At 32.6% G+C, this 17,410-nt stretch overlaps 5 protein-coding genes across 25 annotated transcripts in view; 3 read left to right on the top strand and 2 right to left on the bottom strand.

Moving 5' to 3' along the window:
- Nucleotides 1-125: 125 nt before the first annotated feature.
- LOC107430435 (transcription factor MAMYB) lies at nucleotides 126-1,601 on the top strand. Its single transcript, XM_016041267.4, has one exon. It carries the CDS (start codon nucleotides 299-301, stop codon nucleotides 1,283-1,285), a length of 987 nt encoding a protein of 328 aa, XP_015896753.2. The 5' UTR covers nucleotides 126-298; the 3' UTR covers nucleotides 1,286-1,601.
- A 5,325-nt stretch (nucleotides 1,602-6,926) lies between these two features.
- On the bottom strand, nucleotides 6,927-11,867 carry LOC107430430 (phosphoacetylglucosamine mutase). The gene is made up of 7 exons (XM_016041263.4): nucleotides 11,359-11,867; nucleotides 11,146-11,288; nucleotides 10,798-11,052; nucleotides 9,931-10,349; nucleotides 9,666-9,841; nucleotides 8,580-8,676; nucleotides 6,927-7,376 (listed from the first exon to the last, which is right to left on the bottom strand). Exons 1-7 carry the CDS (start codon nucleotides 11,800-11,802, stop codon nucleotides 7,222-7,224), a joined length of 1,689 nt encoding a protein of 562 aa, XP_015896749.3. The 5' UTR covers nucleotides 11,803-11,867; the 3' UTR covers nucleotides 6,927-7,221.
- Nucleotides 11,868-13,620: 1,753 nt separating this feature from the next.
- LOC107430432 (uncharacterized) lies at nucleotides 13,621-14,201 on the top strand. Its single transcript, XM_060818621.1, has one exon. It carries the CDS (start codon nucleotides 13,681-13,683, stop codon nucleotides 13,963-13,965), a length of 285 nt encoding a protein of 94 aa, XP_060674604.1. The 5' UTR covers nucleotides 13,621-13,680; the 3' UTR covers nucleotides 13,966-14,201.
- Nucleotides 14,094-16,474, bottom strand: LOC107430431 (eukaryotic translation initiation factor 3 subunit B-like). The gene is made up of 3 exons (XM_016041264.4): nucleotides 16,317-16,474; nucleotides 15,951-16,218; nucleotides 14,094-15,629 (listed from the first exon to the last, which is right to left on the bottom strand). The coding sequence occupies exons 1-3, from the start codon at nucleotides 16,418-16,420 to the stop codon at nucleotides 15,537-15,539; spliced, it is 465 nt and encodes a 154-aa protein (XP_015896750.3). The 5' UTR covers nucleotides 16,421-16,474; the 3' UTR covers nucleotides 14,094-15,536.
- Nucleotides 16,475-17,285: 811 nt separating this feature from the next.
- Nucleotides 17,286-17,410, top strand: part of LOC107430438 (uncharacterized) — a 9,566-nt gene continuing 9,441 nt past the window's right edge. For 3 of the 21 annotated variants that reach the window (XM_060818037.1, XM_060818039.1, XM_060818038.1), the window contains exon 1: nucleotides 17,288-17,410. This exon is cut by the window's right edge and continues 97 nt beyond it. The gene's annotated coding sequence lies outside the window, so the exon portion shown is untranslated. The other 18 variants (XR_007237895.2, XR_009639259.1, XR_009639258.1 and 15 more) reach the window with 11 other exon arrangements.

Raw genomic sequence — 17,410 nt, 5'->3', positions numbered from 1 at the left:
TTCTTGAGGGGGGAAAAAAAAGAAGAAAAAAAATGGCAAACGTAACACTACCACGCTTAGGTTTAAAAGTGCCAGTGGTATTAGCAACGAGCCCACCAGCAGTAAATGAAAACGACGTCGTTTCCCAATGAAAGAGTTTTCAGCTCTTTTTCTTTCCTTGGGAATTTTGCAGAGTCTTCGTTATTTAATTCTAATTTAATTTTTTTAAAATTTATTTTAATTTTCCTCACGTACAGGGACGCAGTATAAAAGGAATTTGAATCTCTTTCTGGACAATGAGAGAGTCTGAACAAAAATCATGGAGTTCTTAGACGAGGACGCCAGGCCCAGATTTCACTTACAATCCGGAGCACCCGCTTCTTCAAACGCCAACGACCCACAAACCCAGCAAACAAATCTTAGCAAATCCTTTCTCTTCCTCACCATCTCCGTCTCATTTCTTCTTCTGGGTCTCTCCCTCTTCTTCCTCCAATCCGAACCCTCCAAATCCCTCCTCATCTGGATCGCTTTCTCCGTCCTCCTCGGTCCCTTCGCTCCCATTTCACTCACCGGTGGCGATATCCGCGTCGGTCAAGGCCCAATTCTCGAACCCTCTACTGAAACAGCCCAACCCGATGAGGAAACCAAAAGGGTTTCTCAGAAGAGGTCAAAGTCTCGTCGATCCGATGACGTAGTGATCGATTCGACACCATTAATGGGGAACGTTGATGGGTCTTTGAGAAAAGAGAAGAAGAATGAAGATTATGGAGGAAACAGTAATGGGGTTGTTGCTTCTTCTTCTGTGGAGGAAGAGGAGAAGGAGTGGGTTGAGGAAGATATAGAGATATTGAAGAAGCAGCTGCGGAAGCATCCTGTAGGGAAGCCGAGGAGGTGGGAGGTGATTGCGGAAGCGTTTCAGGGTCGGTATAAGGTGGAGACTGTGATCAAGAAGGCAAAGGAATTGGGGGAGAAGAAAGTCGGTGATGAGGATTCGTATTCACAGTTTCTGAAGAAGAGGAAGCCTGTGGATAAGAGAATTGAGGATGTGGGCAATGGTGGAAATTTGATGGCTGAGAATGGTGGAATCGGGGAAGAGAGTGAAGGAGGTGGTGGAGGTGGTGATGGTTGGAGCTCTGGAGACGACATTGCTTTGCTTAATGCATTGAAAGCGTTTCCAAAGGATGTTCCTATGAGGTGGGAGAAGATTATGGCCTCTGTGCCTGGGAAATCCAAAGCTGCTTGTATGAAAAGAGTTGCAGAGTTGAAAAGAGATTTTCGGAGCTCTAAAGCTGCGTCTCAGAGTTAGGATGAAATGCGGAGGGAAAAAAAAAAAAAGTACGTGTCTTCTTTGGATTTTGTTACACAAAGTTGGATTAAGGAGATAATCTAGCAATCAATATTTTTCCTTACAAATTTGTTACTTTGTTTAGTGAAATTGAAATTGATGCTTGTAGTGATTCAGTGCTACCAAATTTTTGGTTCTTAAAAGATGTGACCTTTACTTTAAAAGATAACTTTGAGTTTATAGTTGTGTTGAGATTTCTTTGTCATTTAGTAATTAACAAGTGCAATTTGCAATTTACATGTTTTTGGAAATGAAAGGTGTATGGTTATTTTTCTTATATGGTTTTTGTGTGGTTATTTTTCTTATATGGTTTTTGTGTTTTGTTCTTGTTTTTAATAATGTGACGTACGAACTAGAGTCTTTGCTTTTTTATTTTATTTTTTCAGCGGCTATTACTTTACAAATTGAGTCCTGCTTAGTTATATTTATTTGTTGAACTATCAATTTGCTGAATCATGGACTTCAATTTTTCAATCAAGAACGAGCTAGACAGATAGTTGATAGATTTTGTTCTTTTTCTATATGATCTAGATTCCAAGTCTAAAATAATCTAGGACTAGGAGGGAATGAAATGAATTCTACTCATCAAAACGTAATCCACTGGTCTGACAGAAAATTACTTGGTGCTATAAGATTGTTAAAGTCAGTATCATATTTTTGAGGTTACATGGGAAGATTAGAATGTTACATATATAAAAATATGTTTTGCTGGGTGGCTTTTATCTCTTATAGCATACCCTTTTTTCTTCATTTAATGCATGTATTACCAATGCAATAGCAACGGCAAACACTACAAGTACAACATATTGTTGCAAAAAAGTTGCTTTCACTGGTATACTTCGCTGAATCAAAGTGTTTCTATTTTCAAACATAATGATTTAGACATTGTAGTCCAAATAGGATATTTATTTGTCCGAGCCTCTTTCATATACCATTTATAAAATCTCCAAGCACAGGAAAAGTGAACCTTGTGATGTAGGATGGGTGGGGAATGAAAGAAAACTGAAAATTAAAAGATAGGCTTTAGCATCACACTAGAACAATTTTATGAATCACTCCTAAAAACCCTAGGCATCACATCTAAGTTTGGTTGTATCACACAAAATCAGAGAAATAATTCTCAGAAAAATATTTGTATTATTAATTAACTTCACTAAAAGAGTTACAAAAACCCCTATTTATAATAAAACCAAGAAACCAAATAATAAACCTTCCTAAAAACTTAAGGAAACTAAAATAATAATAAGAAACATAATAATATTAAAACTGTAAATATCAAATAAACATAATAATATTAAATTCCTAAAAATCATAAAACCCTAATAATTATAATCCTATGTAATCTCAGTCATTCTCTATCATTATCTCCCTCTTAGAGAACAAGACTCCTGTGAGTTTAAAGCTGAAATCATAAGGCAACAAGCGAACTTCAAAAATAATAATAAAAAATAATAACATCAGCGACATAAGCTCAAACTTGATGAAGAGGACGACATGACAAGTAAATTAGGGACATCCAAGGTCAACAAAAGCCCTTCATTCAAATGATATGATTCAAACTTGACACATTTAGGTTGTGCAGGTAGTGGTCTAAGTAAGGTGACAAGTTATGTAGGTAAGAGTTCAGGTAAGGTGACAAGTTGTGTAGATAAGGGTTCTAGTATGGTCACAAGTTGTGTAGGCAAGGGTTTGGGTAAGGATTTGGATAACATGGCAGGTTGTGTTGGTAAAAGTTCAGGTAGGGATTTAGGTTGTGGAGGTAAGGGTTCGGGTAGGGATTTGGGTAAGATGACAGGTGGTGCAGGTGTAGGTAAAGGTTCAATTAAAGATTCAGGTTTAGAAATCAATAGGATGTACTTTTTGAGTAAGTGTACCTCCAGTTTTCTCATTTGATGCTTCATATACCACTTCAAAATCTTTTGTAAAATCTGGTAGTTGAAGAACCTGAGCCTTAAATCAACTTTTTCTCACTTTTCTCTTCAAATTCTTTATTGGAGAGAATGTGCTGTGACTTTTGTGAGTTGTTTGAGACTTTACCTTGCTTTTCCACTCTATAGTTATTCATTTCAGCTACCATCATAGGTTTCAACACAACTTTTCTATTATTGAACCTGAAAGAGTAAGTGTTTTCTCTTCCACAGTGAAACACACCTCTCTCATAAAGCCAAGGACAACCAAGAAAAATATGTGTTGCTTTCATTGGAATAACATCACACTAAATAGAATCACTATAACTTCCACATGAAAAAGAAATAAGGCAGCGTTAAGTTACACGAATTGAAGTACTATCAATTCATGTTATCTTGTATGGATGTTGATGTGGTTTAATAGGAAGTTTTAATCGCTCTACCATAGATGTTGAAACAACATTCATACTACTACCACCATCAATGATAAGCTTTTGTGCTTGATTTCCACAACGAACCAACATTTTAAAAATAGATGTGCGTTTTCAATCTTCCTTCTCATCATTTGATATTAAAAGAATAAGTCTAACAACAGTAATTAACAAAGCATTTATTTTATCTTATTCCAAATCATCTGGATTAAAGATGCTATAGTCAAATTTCTCTTCATCCTCTCCCATTTGTTGATCTCCGTGTTTTTTATTTTTTATTTTTTATTTATTTATTTTTTTTCATATTTTCTACCAAGATGTAAATTTTTCTTGGAAAAATTATATGTCATATGAACAGGCTGTCCACACTTGAAACATTTGTAGCCCTTTTCTTTAAAATCAGCGGCATCAAAAGTAGATTCCTTGGACATTGTGGGCTGTTTAGATGGTTGATTTGCTGTAGTTCCAATGTTTTGATTCAATGTTGCATCAAGTCTTTTGAAACTTCCAACATACTCCTCCAAATCCAAAGAAACTTGAAAAGCTTGCTCCAAGTTGTAGATAGGTTGTCATAACAGCTCCCTCCTAATGTGGATCTCAAACCAGATTTAAATCTTGCAAGTGTTTGCCTAGGATCTTCAAGTAGTTGGCTTCATGTCTTCAATTCATCAAACTTTTGCATATTATTCAGCACCTGACACATTATTTTTGCTTCAAGTTGATTGCTTGCTCACATAATTTGTCATAATAATTGGTAGGCATGTATTTTTCCCTAAGCTTAGCTTTTATCTCTTGCCAACTACCACTTTTCTTAAGTCCTTCAACACCCATCCATCAAATTTAGCAAGATCTACTAGTTTCATCCTAGTAAATCTTATTTTTCGATCATCATCCATATTATACTAATCAAAATATTCTTTAATGGAAGAAAGCCAATTACCAAACTCGGTTGGATTCACCTTACCTTCGAAATTTTGTACTTCAATCTTTACCCTTTTGTGATGTCCTCAAAAAGTATTGTGACATTCTTGTGTTGACTGAAACTATCTCTCACCCAATTAGATGTTTGCTGAGTTATAGGAAAGGATATTAGAGCAGTTGTCTTTGCTGGCTGTTTCTTTTGATTTTTATCATCATTGGCTTCAGGAATCTCATCTTGTTTATTGTAATTGAAGAACTATTAAACTGAAAACTTTATACTTCAATATTGCTAACCTGAGCTTCAATATTGCCAACCTAACCTACAATATTGTTAACCTGAACGGTAGGAGACTCCACTTGTTCTACCATACGAATAAATAGTTCTTGAAATTTATTGTCAGTTATTCTTTCCCTAAAACTCTTTCCAGATCGCGTAGTCATAATTTTTTAAGCCAAAGAAAGCAATCTTACCATCGGACAATGTTCATGCAAGAATACTGTTTATAGAAAGGGTGGGATACTTGCTCTGATATAGGACAGGTGGGAAAGGAAAGAAAATTGAAAATTAAAAGATAAGCTCTGACATCACACTAGAACAATTTTATGAATCACTTTTAAAAACCATAGACATCATACCTAAGTTTGGTTTGCATAACACAAAATCCAAAAAAAATAATTCTCAGAAAAATACTTGTATTATTAATTAAAGTTACAAAAATTCCTATTTATAATAAAACCACCTAATAACATTAGTAAAATAAAAAGAAACTAATTAAATAAGGAAACCAAATAATAAAGCTTCCTAAAAATTTAAGGAAACTAAAATAATAATAAGAAATCTAATAAACATAATAATATTAAAACCGTAAATATCAAATAAACATAATAATATTAAAATCCTAAAAATCATAAAACCCTATTAATTATAATTCTATGTGATCTCCATCGTTCTCCATCACCTTGCTTTTAAGACTTTCTGCTATCGTATGTCTCCTAAATAACACCACCGAGCTAAACTCTGTTCTTACTATTCTGTTTCCAATGATAAACCCATGGAAAACTTTGTTTGGAACTGCCTTTGTAGACTAATGTTAATGTTCCCATATCATACGTAGATGTCTCAAAAGTTTCATTAGCTAGTATGCTTAGTTTCCACTTTTAGAAGGGAACGAATACAATCTCTCTCTGGTTTTGTCTTAATTCTATGCCCATTAAGTGTTTACCTAGAGGTTATTGTCCAATCATGAGAAGGTTAGTTCTTTCTCTCTCCCACATGGAGCTGAATAATTTCTTAGCTTCATGATCTTCAATTCCAATGGCAACTCTTTGGATAGAGACTTCCTAAAGACTTTCGTAAATTATATTACCTGAGAAATGATGCTATTTACTATCCCAGTCCTTTTAATTCTATATTTCCCATTCATGTATTTTTTGGGTTGGAGGTCAGTGTTCAACTTATTTTAGCTGTACCTTTCTCTTGTCACAAGAAAGCATGTAACTTTTGATCAGCTACTCTGCTGGATAAGTTTCTGAGCAGGAATGAATCCCTAGACAGTGATTGTATAAGTTCCATAGTAACGTCAAGATATTATGGTCCTAACTTTCCAAGCTGTTATTATAAGCTGAAGTATTCTAAAGGGCTTGCAGTCTGTCTCCACGATGCATTAAAGCTATTTACAAATTCTAAAATAGGAGCTTGGCTTGTTTAATCTCCAAATAATTTCATGACTGCAATTCCAAGTCATCCAATTTGAGCAAAGTAAATATATTTTCTTTTAGCCATTTGATTCACGCCAATAAATGGAAGCAAAACCAATCAAGCAGCAAGAACTGCAGAACTTCCAATTACAATAAAAATAAATTTGAAAGTCTCTTGATGGATATCTTGATTTGTTTGAGCACAAACTTCCAATCTTTTCGATGGTTTCTGTGCTATGAGTTTGCGAATTGGGGTTATGATCCTTGCATACACTTGCCAAGCAACTTGTCGTCGCAAAAATATTTATAAAAGAAACTAGATCATGATCATACATGTTCAAAGTTTTAAAAAATGCTGAGATTCTTTGGATTACTTTGATTATCCATGTTCCATGAAAAGAAGCCAGGATAATGGCGTTGGACATTGCTGCATTAGCTAACATTGGAATCAGTATTTATTGTGAACCAAATGTTATTTTTTATTTTTATTTTTTAATTCAATATAAAACACAAATTGATACATGAAATATTAAACTAAAAATGTTGGTTACCAAGTCATGAAATATTGAAAGGGGACGCCCTAACATAGAGCAAAGTTGATCTATGAGAAATGCCATTTCAAGTACAAACATATTCAATCCCATATTACTTATCAATATATATATATATATATATGTTCAATCCCATGTTAATGTAAGGTTTGATGTAACTTTTCCAGATTATCTTCAACATATCTATTTTGAATTCTTCCACTCCCAGCCGTGCTCCATGTACATAATAGTGCACCACTCAAATGTCCAGGATTCAAATTCAAACTAGAAAAAGCTTACTTTGGAAAAATTGTCATTCTCGACCAGTTAGTCAAATGGAAGACCAGTGTATGTAAAAAACAGGAATTGTCAGTTTCAGTTAATGACAAAATGGAGGAATGGAGAGGTTCTTAAGAGCTCCTAACCCCAAGGTACCGATCCACCAGGTTTGCTACAGAGTTGGCTAGCCTGTCTGCTTCATCCTGTGTCGATGCCTCTGCATATACGCGTATAACATCTTCTGTTCCTGATGGTCGTATGAAACATCGGCCTTTAGGATACTTAGCTGCATTACAAATAAGGGAAAAGATATACTTAAATTTTATCAGTACATTTTGGGGTTCCAGTCCTTTCTAATGTAAAAAAAAGAGGAAACTGTAGCAGAAACTTGTTTAAGCAGTTTCTACCACACCAAGTTATATAATTGTCAATTGAGTATCTCTTTGAAGAAGCAAACAATTCAGTGGTATAGCCAACAGTCATTATGTAGCTCACAAGAAGTAAATATACAAATCCAGTATGCTACCCCTAAGAATTCAGGTGTAAGCAAGGTTCAAATTTCAGTATCGATGGAAATATCGAAAATATAAAATATAAAAATTTTTATGCATATATCAGAAAGTATTGAATATCGATACAAATTCATCAAAAATGATAAAAATTTATTTTAAAAAATAAAAATTTTTGTTGAAACTTTAAAATTGACATATTTGATCAATCAATCAATTATTAAATTGATTATAAAAATTACAAAAATATCAAATAGATATTATATTTTTCTTAATCAATTTAATTTATAATAAGCGCTAATGATTGTAAATAAATTATTATAAATAAACATATGCAAAAATATATATATATATATATATATATATATTTGATAAAAATTGTTTATTAATTAAAATAAAACAATTATTACAATTACATTATATTTGATAAAAATATCTTAATACTCAGAATTCTCCAATGGTTGAAAATTATTCATCTCTTTCTCATTCTCATTTTAAGATATGAAATATAAAAAGTAATTATTAAACGATGTATCTCTTTCATAATTTTTTATGAAATTATTAATATGTCAATTATAAATATTTTATATTAAATATAGTTATTTATAATGTTTAATACAACATATTCTATCATCTTTTTATTTTTATTTGTTTAATATTATTAACTTAAATACTATCTATATCAATTCCACATAATATTGTATTTTCATGCTATTATTTTATGTTATTATTTTCCATTCTTATATAATCAACTATTAACTTGTAATTATAGGATTCTAATAAATCCATCTTATACAAAATATATGGCAAGTATATATATATATATATATATATTTATATATATTCTTTATTAATAAATGGAACCTATGAAGGTTAAAGGGTTGTTTCGACCCCTCAAAAAAATAAAAATTTTGAAGAAATTTTGGTGGAAATTTCAGATATTTAAAACCTTAGGTGTGAGTAGGCAGTAGGCTGCATACCAGTTTCAACATTAATGGCTTCTTGGATGCCAGGGGGTTTCACAACCTTGGTTTCTGCATTGGTTGTAACAACAGCAGTTCTGTTTGCTACCTTCACCTGGAAATTAAGCAGTTGAAATATCAATTCCGAGATTGGAAGAAGACCAAACCAAACGATCATATTGTTTATGGAAAAGAAAGATGAAAATTTTAGATTACTGATCCACTCGGCAAATTGACTGGAGAAAAAACCAATAAAGAAAAATAAATAAATGAATGCAAAAAAAAAAAAAAAAAAAAAAAAAGGAAATGAAAAATCAACTACGATTAAGAGCTATGCAAGTAAAAGCAAAAAAGAGTTCTGATATGTTGGCTGCAACAGTCTGTGCTTACTTCAGACTAATATCAAAAGATACTCTCTGAAGCTTTGTGGGACTAATATCATAGCTACAGAGAGTCAGAATTTCTGAGTAAACCAAATAGTTCTATGTATTTTGATTAAATTCGTATACTTGAAAAATAAATATATAGATTTTAGCCAGCAGACACCTAAAATGTGGACTCAAGAATTGATCCTTCAATACCAATTCCCAACCTTCGGGAGAAAATTTGATTTTTTGGTAATAAAACAAAAATCCAAGGTCCTTTCCCATAAAGAGTCAAAAAAAATTAAAAATACAACACCTTATTAATTATTGCATTTAGTAGCTTATAAAACTTGGAAACACGAAATGTTTTTATTGCCCAACATCATCAACAATGCAAAATCCACGTGATATTCATGCATGCAGTAATGTACACAGGAAAATATAACTAATAATTAAACAAACAAGAGTTCGACAGTATACACAAACAGCTCATGGGAGAAAATTGTGTTATCTAGCTTACAAAAAACAAGGTTATAATTTAAAGGCAAGGAAACAAAATGTCCTGATTAGTCCTTCTTATTGAAAATTCATACTACAACCTAACTTTTTTAATTCATCAGCTCTATGGTGAAAAGTTGGTTTGCATTATGAGAAAGACATACCAACAGAGACAAATATATAATGCAAAAGTTTAAAAAAGATCACCAAGCTGCTAAGCATAGCACAAGAGGACACTGACCTTTAGTTGCCGACTGGGTAGATCACGGTAAAGCTCGTTCCATTGATTTATTGACCATCCCATGTGTTGCAAAGTGGCCTCCACCAAGAGCATCCCACTCAAAGCATCTCCAACAGCCTGATTGATCAACCTACTGACTGCCAAGAGTCTTGAAGCAGCCTTTTGCTGTTCTGAACCTTTAGCCATAGAAAATCAAAATCAAAACCTTCAGTAAGTAGTAGACTTCATGCTATAACTTCAGAGTAAATGAGAACATTTCAGTAACCTTTAGCAACAGAACAAAGTTCATTATTTGTGGTTTTCAACCAGAGTAAGAAAAATTCTGAGAACAAGATGGTGCCATGGCCATTTGCTTCAAAATAGATCCCAATATCGTACTGAGCAGCTTTCTCATGCAGGTACTTCACTCCTGTTGGAGTAAATACAACTTCAAGGCCTAACTGTTTCAGAAAATCTGTGGATGCTCCATTTGCATAAGCAGTTTGTATAACACCAATACGACATGGATAATCTTCACTCAATTTAGCACCTCCTTCCTTTTTGAGAATGCTTAGTTGTTCCTTGATGAATACAGCAAACAAAGATGAAATCTTGTCCCCATCAACAAGTTCAATATTGTTTCCACTTTTTGATGGCACAATAAAATATACAAGGCGATCAGCATCTCCATCCAAACTGGCACACCTGAAATACTAGAACCAGTAAAGCACTTAGCCCCACCTTTGAAATACATCGCCAAAGAAGAGGAATAAATGATTGGACTATTTCTAACAGATATCCCTTGTAAAGCACATCAAACCAGCTTAAACGGCAACGATAATTCATCATATATCTGTCAAGAATCTCCCATTATCATAAAGCCAAACTAGCTGCTGCATCATAGCATGGCTTAAGTTTTTTCACAAAAGCAATACTTTTACCACTTGTTTACACTGATATGAATTATGACAGACATCAACACAGACTTGAAATACATCATAGACCAATCATAACAAATCAATCAGACCCAATATTCACGAAATTTCAGCCATAAACCCATACGCAATACATACACAATCTCCGCCATAAAAACTACAGTTCAGTTGATAGTCAATATTGCAATGCGCTATTTATCTACAGAAAGATGACTAACCGTATCCCAAAGTCCTGTGAACCAAATCCATTTGGAACAACCTTCTCTTTCTGCACATAATCAGCCCCAACACCTTCATTGAGCACACCTCCTTCCTTCCCAGTGTTCCGAACCTCAATCGTCAAACCCTTCAGCTTTAACATCTCCTTCAAAACTATCAGTTTCTCTCCACCCACACCATTTGCCCCATCCACGATCAACTTATCACCCACTTGATTATTTTCATTTCCACTCGGAATCAAATCCATCAAGCACCTAACAAAACCAAAACCATACAAATCCCATGAGCTACTTAGCCATTCATTTAAACACGCACTAAAACAAAATCGACCCAGTTGTAATACCAACTTGAACGAGCTCGAAAGTTGTTCCAAGTAATCATTTTCGGAAGCTTTTTCGCCATTGTTCCGAGCTCGAACCATCCAATGCAGCTGAGGAGTTGTCAAAATCCCCATGTCCGAAGCAACCGCTCCAATCACCGATTCAATTCCCTTCAAAATCGTAAACAAATAAATAAATTTACCCAAAAAAAAAAAAAAAACGTAAAGTAGGGAATATTACGAGCTTAGCAGCCTCAAGCAGAGACTCGCCACTGGGTCTAGTGTCTCTGGCCACAAGAATCTCCAGCGATGTGGTTCCGTCCAAAGCGATTCCTTTGTTTGCAGTTAATTCATCCACCAACCGAAGGAGATCCTCCGGAGTAGGAGCGTTAGCAAGTGCATCGGCGAAAGGTTCCCAATCCTGAGAGAGCATCCCGCCGTTTGGATCGGAGACTTTGACTCCGTTATCGGAGACCTTGTTGTGCGAGGCGGTGATCATCAATCCGATCACCGATTCCGATTTCAGAGCCCTGAGAGCCGCCAATATCCCAACCCTGTACACCGTCGATTTCAGTACTCCGGCATCGGCTCTGAACCCAGCGGTTCCGTAAGACAGCTTCACTCCCGGCGGTGGAGGGAAGCGAGAGGTGGTGCTCAGCAGAAGCGATCGCTGCTCTTCCTTCATGGTTTTTTTTTTTTTTTTTGGTGGGGCGGTTTTTCAGTTACTACAGACTGAATTTGGCTGAGGACCGAAAATGAAAAAAATACTTTATAAATTTTGAATTTGGAAACTGTATCTGCTAGAATATTGAACTATTTCTATACTTGAACTTTAGTTTTTAATTTTTTTTATTTTGTTTTAGTGCATATATTGCATTTTGAAAGCAACCAAATTATAAATTTATAAGTATATTGCACATATAAAAAAAACTGTTTAAATTATATTAAAAATAATTTTAAGATCAAAATACAACAAAATTTGAAGATTAACAAGGAAGTGACTTAAAAAAAAAAAAAAAAAAGGAAGGTTTAAGGACAAAACTGAAAATATAGACATAATTCAAAAGTTAACAAAGATAATAACCCAATAGCAAAGTTATAAAATTAGAAAACCGTGTAAAAATTAGTGTATATTCGAAGTGTATTCAATTTAGAGTTTAAAAAATTTTAAAAATATTTAGAAGTTTAAAAATATTGGATTTAGATTTTAAAAAAATTTATACGAATCTAATTATATTCAATTTAGATTTTAATAGATTTTATAAAAGTTTATTAAAATCTAAAAAGGATGTATTCAACTCAGAATTTAATAGATTTAAAATGAATTATAGAATTTAAAGGATTTAATGGATTGTTATGAAATTCTATATATTCTACAAAGAATTCATAAGAATCCAACGAAATCTTTGAGTCTAAAGCTGAATTTCATATTGATAATTTTTTTTACAATTTTATTGTTAAAATCCTTTCAAATATTTTAAAATCAATAACTTTTTGAATACCATTAGATTTTAAAATAATTCTATAAAGTCGTAATTCAATACACTTAGATTTTAAAGAACTTTTATAAAATCCATTAAAATATGAATTGAATATCATTGAATTTGTATATACTACTTTAAAATCTAAATTGAATACCTCTCAACTTTTAAAATCCTCCAAATTCTAAATTGAATACACTCCTTTTAAGTGTATTCAATTAGGATTTTGTTGAATTATTTTAAAATCTAGTGGTATTTAAAAAGTTATTGATTTTAAAATATTTTTGAAAATGATGGATTTTAATTTATTTGAAAGTATTTTAATAGTAAAATTGTGAAAAAATTTGTTAATATAAAATTTAACATTAATTCTAAAGGTTTCGTTAGATTCTTATAAATTTTTTATAAAATCTATAAAATTCCACAACAAAATTTATTAAATTTTTTAAAATCTATAATTAATTTTAAATCTATTAAATTCTAAATTGAATACACCTTAATCTTATTTGGTATAAATATGCTTGTTTGCTATAATATTTTTTTTTTATTTTTAATTTTTCAAAAGTATTTTTTAAAGAAATTATTTTCAAATTGGATTTAAATACGAATGTTTTTCTAAGATCAAAAGTATTCTTACAGTTTATCCAAATATTTTTAAAATATAATTTTTAAACCTTAAAAATTATTTTTAGGTTATCATAAACTATGTTAAATAGTATCAAAATGTATATATGTTTCAAAAGTATTCAAAAAGCAAGTGAAAAAATAATTTAAAGACCACACAAAAAACTGAAATTCGGAGCCAAAATGCTAAAATTAAAAAAAAAAAAATTTAAGAGAACAAATGTAGCAGTTGTTTCAAAAAAAATAAATATAGCAATGGCCATGTTAAAAAACTTAAGAAGAGCAAGCAACCCAATATGGAATGGCAATCTTGTAAATATACTCAAAAAAAAAAAAAAAAAAAAAACTAGCCTTAATTTGTTTACTATTACAATTGGCATTTTTATTAGCTCCCCACATAAAACCCTCATACGCCATTATTATTATATTTTATTTCTGCGTTATCACCAGCAGCAGCGATGGGCCTCTTCTCTTGGTGGCGAGGCAAGCAACCCCAACCCGACAACAAACCCGCTCCGAATCCGAAACCCACGGAGGTTCCCGGCATGAACGGTGCCCTTGAGGTCCCTCGACCACCCGCGGCCGCTAACATCACCGTCTTCGAGTTTGGCTCCGTCGCTGCTTCGTCCGATAAGGTCACACTTGCCGGATACTGTCCCGTCTCCGACGATCTCGAGCCTTGCCGTTGGGAGATCTTGCCGGCTACTGGGTCTGACGCGCCACAGTTTCGCGTCGTCTTTTGAGCAACATCAGCAGTGGTACTTACTGTTTAAGCCCCAAAAAAAAAAAAAAAAAGTATCAAAGACTCTGGCTTTATATGAGCTTTTGCTTTTTAAGTAGGAAAATTTCAAAAGGGTTTTGTTTGAATTCCCCCCAAAAAAAAAAAAAGAAAAGAAAAAATTTGAGTTTGAGATATAAATTTGTTGAAACAAAAAATTGGATTTTTACTTGCTATTTTCCAAGAGTAGAATTGTGTTTTTTTTTTTTTTCCTGGTTGTTTGTTTAAATATATCCCTTATTGCAGTTTTACTGTATTGGAATGTTTCATGGCCTTTTGAAATAGATAATTAGTAAGATTTTTGTAGAAAATTGTAAGAACCCTAGGTTGTGTTATCTGATTTTGAGCATCTTCCTAATCATTGTTCTATGGCTGCACAGATGAGAGGAGCGTCAAATAAAAGTTTGATTTTTTATTTTTTTGTTAATTATGTTTAATGTTTTTTTATTTTTTTTTTGAATTGTTTGATGGTCTTGTCGATACTTAGGAAGTGAAAAAAGTAGCTGAATAAGAGAGGAAGTCCCGCTTGCAAGAAAGAGATTCCATTTCTTTTTTTTTTTTTTTTTGTTTGTTTGTTTGTTGGGGAAAACTTTTGCACCTAATTAATGGGGAACATGGATTTGAATTCTGGTTTCATTGTAAATTGCTTGAAGATATGGGCTAAAAAAATTTTATGCACTATTTTGTTGCTCTTAATCTTCAGTATCAATTACCATTTAATTGATTCTTGATTTAAAGTCTCTGGTTTAGTTTTTCATACTTCCATTAGTGCATGAATTATGCATTCATCTTACTGTTTTTTAGAGGGTGTACAAAAATCTATTAAAATCCAACTCATTATTTATTGGATTTTAAAATTTGCTATGTTGTTTGGTTATCGGATTTGAAGTTGGAAAACCGATCAAAACCCAATTCAATCTCATTACAATACTTGGATGAATTGTTTTTAAAATTTCTGTGGGTTTTGTAATATATATAACAAATTGCAAATGATACTTGAAAAGTTCAAATATTTTGAGTTGTCGGATTTTTACATTTTAAATCGCTCATGAAAGAAAAATTTGCTGTACCACACTTTTTTCAATGTCATGACATACAAAGTGTGCATGAAAAAAGTCCATTTATATTTAAATAGGCATGGCATTGTTTTGCCAAAAAAGAAAAGGCACTGGAAAATCATGCACTGCTTTCGGAGGCATTATAAATTTTGCTTTATATGATCAACATGTATCTTAAGAACATTGACCAAATTCTGAATGAGAAGTTTACAAATCTAAAAGCCCTTTATTGTTATTTTTGGTATTATTACGTTGAAATTGAAAAGAACCACGGCTTAACCATTAATGATAAAGAAACAATAAGAAATCTTTTGAGTTATAATTTATACCAAGAATGATTTCTTACACACAAATGTTGGTCAAAAGACAAGTTAGACCACATTAATGTTGGTATAAAATATAAACAGCATTTGGAGTTTACAAAACATTGATCTCAAGTTCTCTCCTTAGCAATTAGCTTTTTCTAACACAAACAATCTCACATTCTATTACCATAATCAAAGAGGCTTACTGAAAGTGTGGACTCAGCGAATCTGCATCCATCTCTGTTTTCTATGGCAAGCTGAGCCTCCTACAAACACAACAAACAAAGAAACCATTTGAAGCACCTAAAGATTAAGTTAAACAGATAGAAAATGGATCCAACTATGTGGTCTTTCTGTGGTACGATTTCCACAACATAAAATTTTCGTCCAACTATATGTATCAAATGATGCATGCCAAATATGCAAATGGGATACCGAATTCAAACTCAACAAAAATATGAGTCCATTTAACAAAAAATAAATATATGTGTCCAGCTATGTATATCTAACATCTTAGAACTTAAAAATTGAACTACACGAAACATGAACACAATTCAAGGAAAAAAAAATAAAATAAAATAAATTACCTGACGAGTATTATACTGAATGAAGCAATAACCTAGGGTCATTTGGGTATCGGAGTTGATAGGAATTGAAAAACCATCTTTCTTAATCATACCAACCCCACAGAACAACTCTCGGATCTCAGTCTCCAGCTTATGAACTTTCTCTCTCCCTACAACTGGGAGGTTATGAACCAAAATCATGCTCTCCAACCCAACTCCGACACCATTTCTTTCACACACCATACCTTCTTCATCTTCTTCTTCTTCTTCTTCTTCTTCTTCTTCTTCGCTGCAAAGAAAATCAAACAAACTCTCTTGGAAAGATTTTTTTTTTTTTTTTTGAAGGGAAACACCATGAAGAAATGAAGAAGAAGCAAAAAGTTTTACCTGATGGGTCTCAAGTTTTGGTGGTGAGGCAAATTTACAGCGTTCAAGTTTAAGGAAGAAAGTCTGAGACTGAGTTTCTCTGCTTTTGCTTGGATATCTTCCATGGTTTGGTTTTTTCTTTCTTGGTTTTGCTTCCAAGCTTTGGCTTTGGTTTCGCATATCATTAGTATATATTTACGAGAACTTGGAAAAGACCGAGGACGCGTTTAGGGCCCACACAAATTGCGGCTTGGTGCCAAACGTGCCCTTACAGCGTCTCTTTCGCTTTTACTTTTTACAAAGCATACTTATTTTGGTATTTATTTTAAATTTTTAATAAAACTATGGTCATGCAATTTCAAATTTCAAATTATTATTTATATGGATTCACTATTAATAAAGAATTAGAATTTAAAGAATTAGAATTTAGATTTGATTACAATATTATAAAAATGAGAAAATTTCATCTAAAATTTTTAAGGTTTAATGAAAATTTATTGACATTTATGAAATTTTAAAAAATAATCACCCACATTCTAAAGTTTGAAAAAATCATTATTTACTATTTTAGGATTGATTTTTGAGTAAATTCATTTATGAAAACTCTATTTTACCTTTTAATTTTAAAATAAATATCAAAGCTTTATTTTATGGTGTTTTTGTATACTAATATATGTTAAAAATTGTAATTTATTTAACATTTCTTAACTATATTGTTCCCCGTTATATAAATGAAATTTAATAGTAAGTGACATTTTTTTAATATACATTATTATTAAGTAAAAGATAGAATAATAATGTAATATTTATTTTAATGCATAAATGTAAAATAGATTTTCATAAATTAATTTTTTCAAAAATCAATTCTTAGAATGGTGAATGATAGTTATCTAAACATCAAGAAGTACATGATAATTTTTCAAATCTCCAACGTGTCAATGATTTTCACCAAACCTTATGGGCGTATTTGTTACGCAGGACTGGGCTGGTTAGGACAGGATCCAGTCCCAGTTCGGTGTTTGGAAAGTAAAAATGGGAGGGGGACAGGTTTGTCCCGTTGGTCATTTTATCCCAAATGAAGGGGATAGATCTGACCCATCTAGAGACTGGGTCAC

The sequence above is a fragment of the Ziziphus jujuba genome, chromosome 6, assembly GCF_031755915.1.
Source record: "Ziziphus jujuba cultivar Dongzao chromosome 6, ASM3175591v1".
NCBI classification, from domain to species: Eukaryota; Viridiplantae; Streptophyta; class Magnoliopsida; order Rosales; family Rhamnaceae; genus Ziziphus; species Ziziphus jujuba.
The sequence above is the reverse complement of the archived record's forward strand: the minus strand, read 5'-3'. Positions and strand labels throughout refer to the sequence as shown.

Bases quoted from the DNA above. Each gene is read 5' to 3' on its own strand.
- LOC107430432 (XM_060818621.1), top strand. From the start codon at position 13,681: ATGGGCCTCTTCTCTTGGTGGCGAGGCAAGCAACCCCAACCCGACAAC.
- LOC107430435 (XM_016041267.4), top strand. From the start codon at position 299: ATGGAGTTCTTAGACGAGGACGCCAGGCCCAGATTTCACTTACAATCC.
- LOC107430430 (XM_016041263.4), bottom strand. From the start codon at position 11,802: ATGAAGGAAGAGCAGCGATCGCTTCTGCTGAGCACCACCTCTCGCTTC. The intron at 11,289-11,358 runs GTAATATTCCCT...ACGATTTTGAAG, and splicing joins TGCTTGAGGCTGCTAAGCTC to GGAATTGAATCGGTGATTGG. The intron at 9,842-9,930 runs GTTACTGAAATG...CTATGGCTAAAG, and splicing joins ACTTTGTTCTGTTGCTAAAG to GTTCAGAACAGCAAAAGGCT.
- LOC107430431 (XM_016041264.4), bottom strand. From the start codon at position 16,420: ATGGAAGATATCCAAGCAAAAGCAGAGAAACTCAGTCTCAGACTTTCT. The intron at 16,219-16,316 runs GTAAAACTTTTT...TTTTCTTTGCAG, and splicing joins CAAAACTTGAGACCCATCAG to CGAAGAAGAAGAAGAAGAAG. The intron at 15,630-15,950 runs GTAATTTATTTT...TTGTGTTTGTAG, and splicing joins TTCAGTATAATACTCGTCAG to GAGGCTCAGCTTGCCATAGA.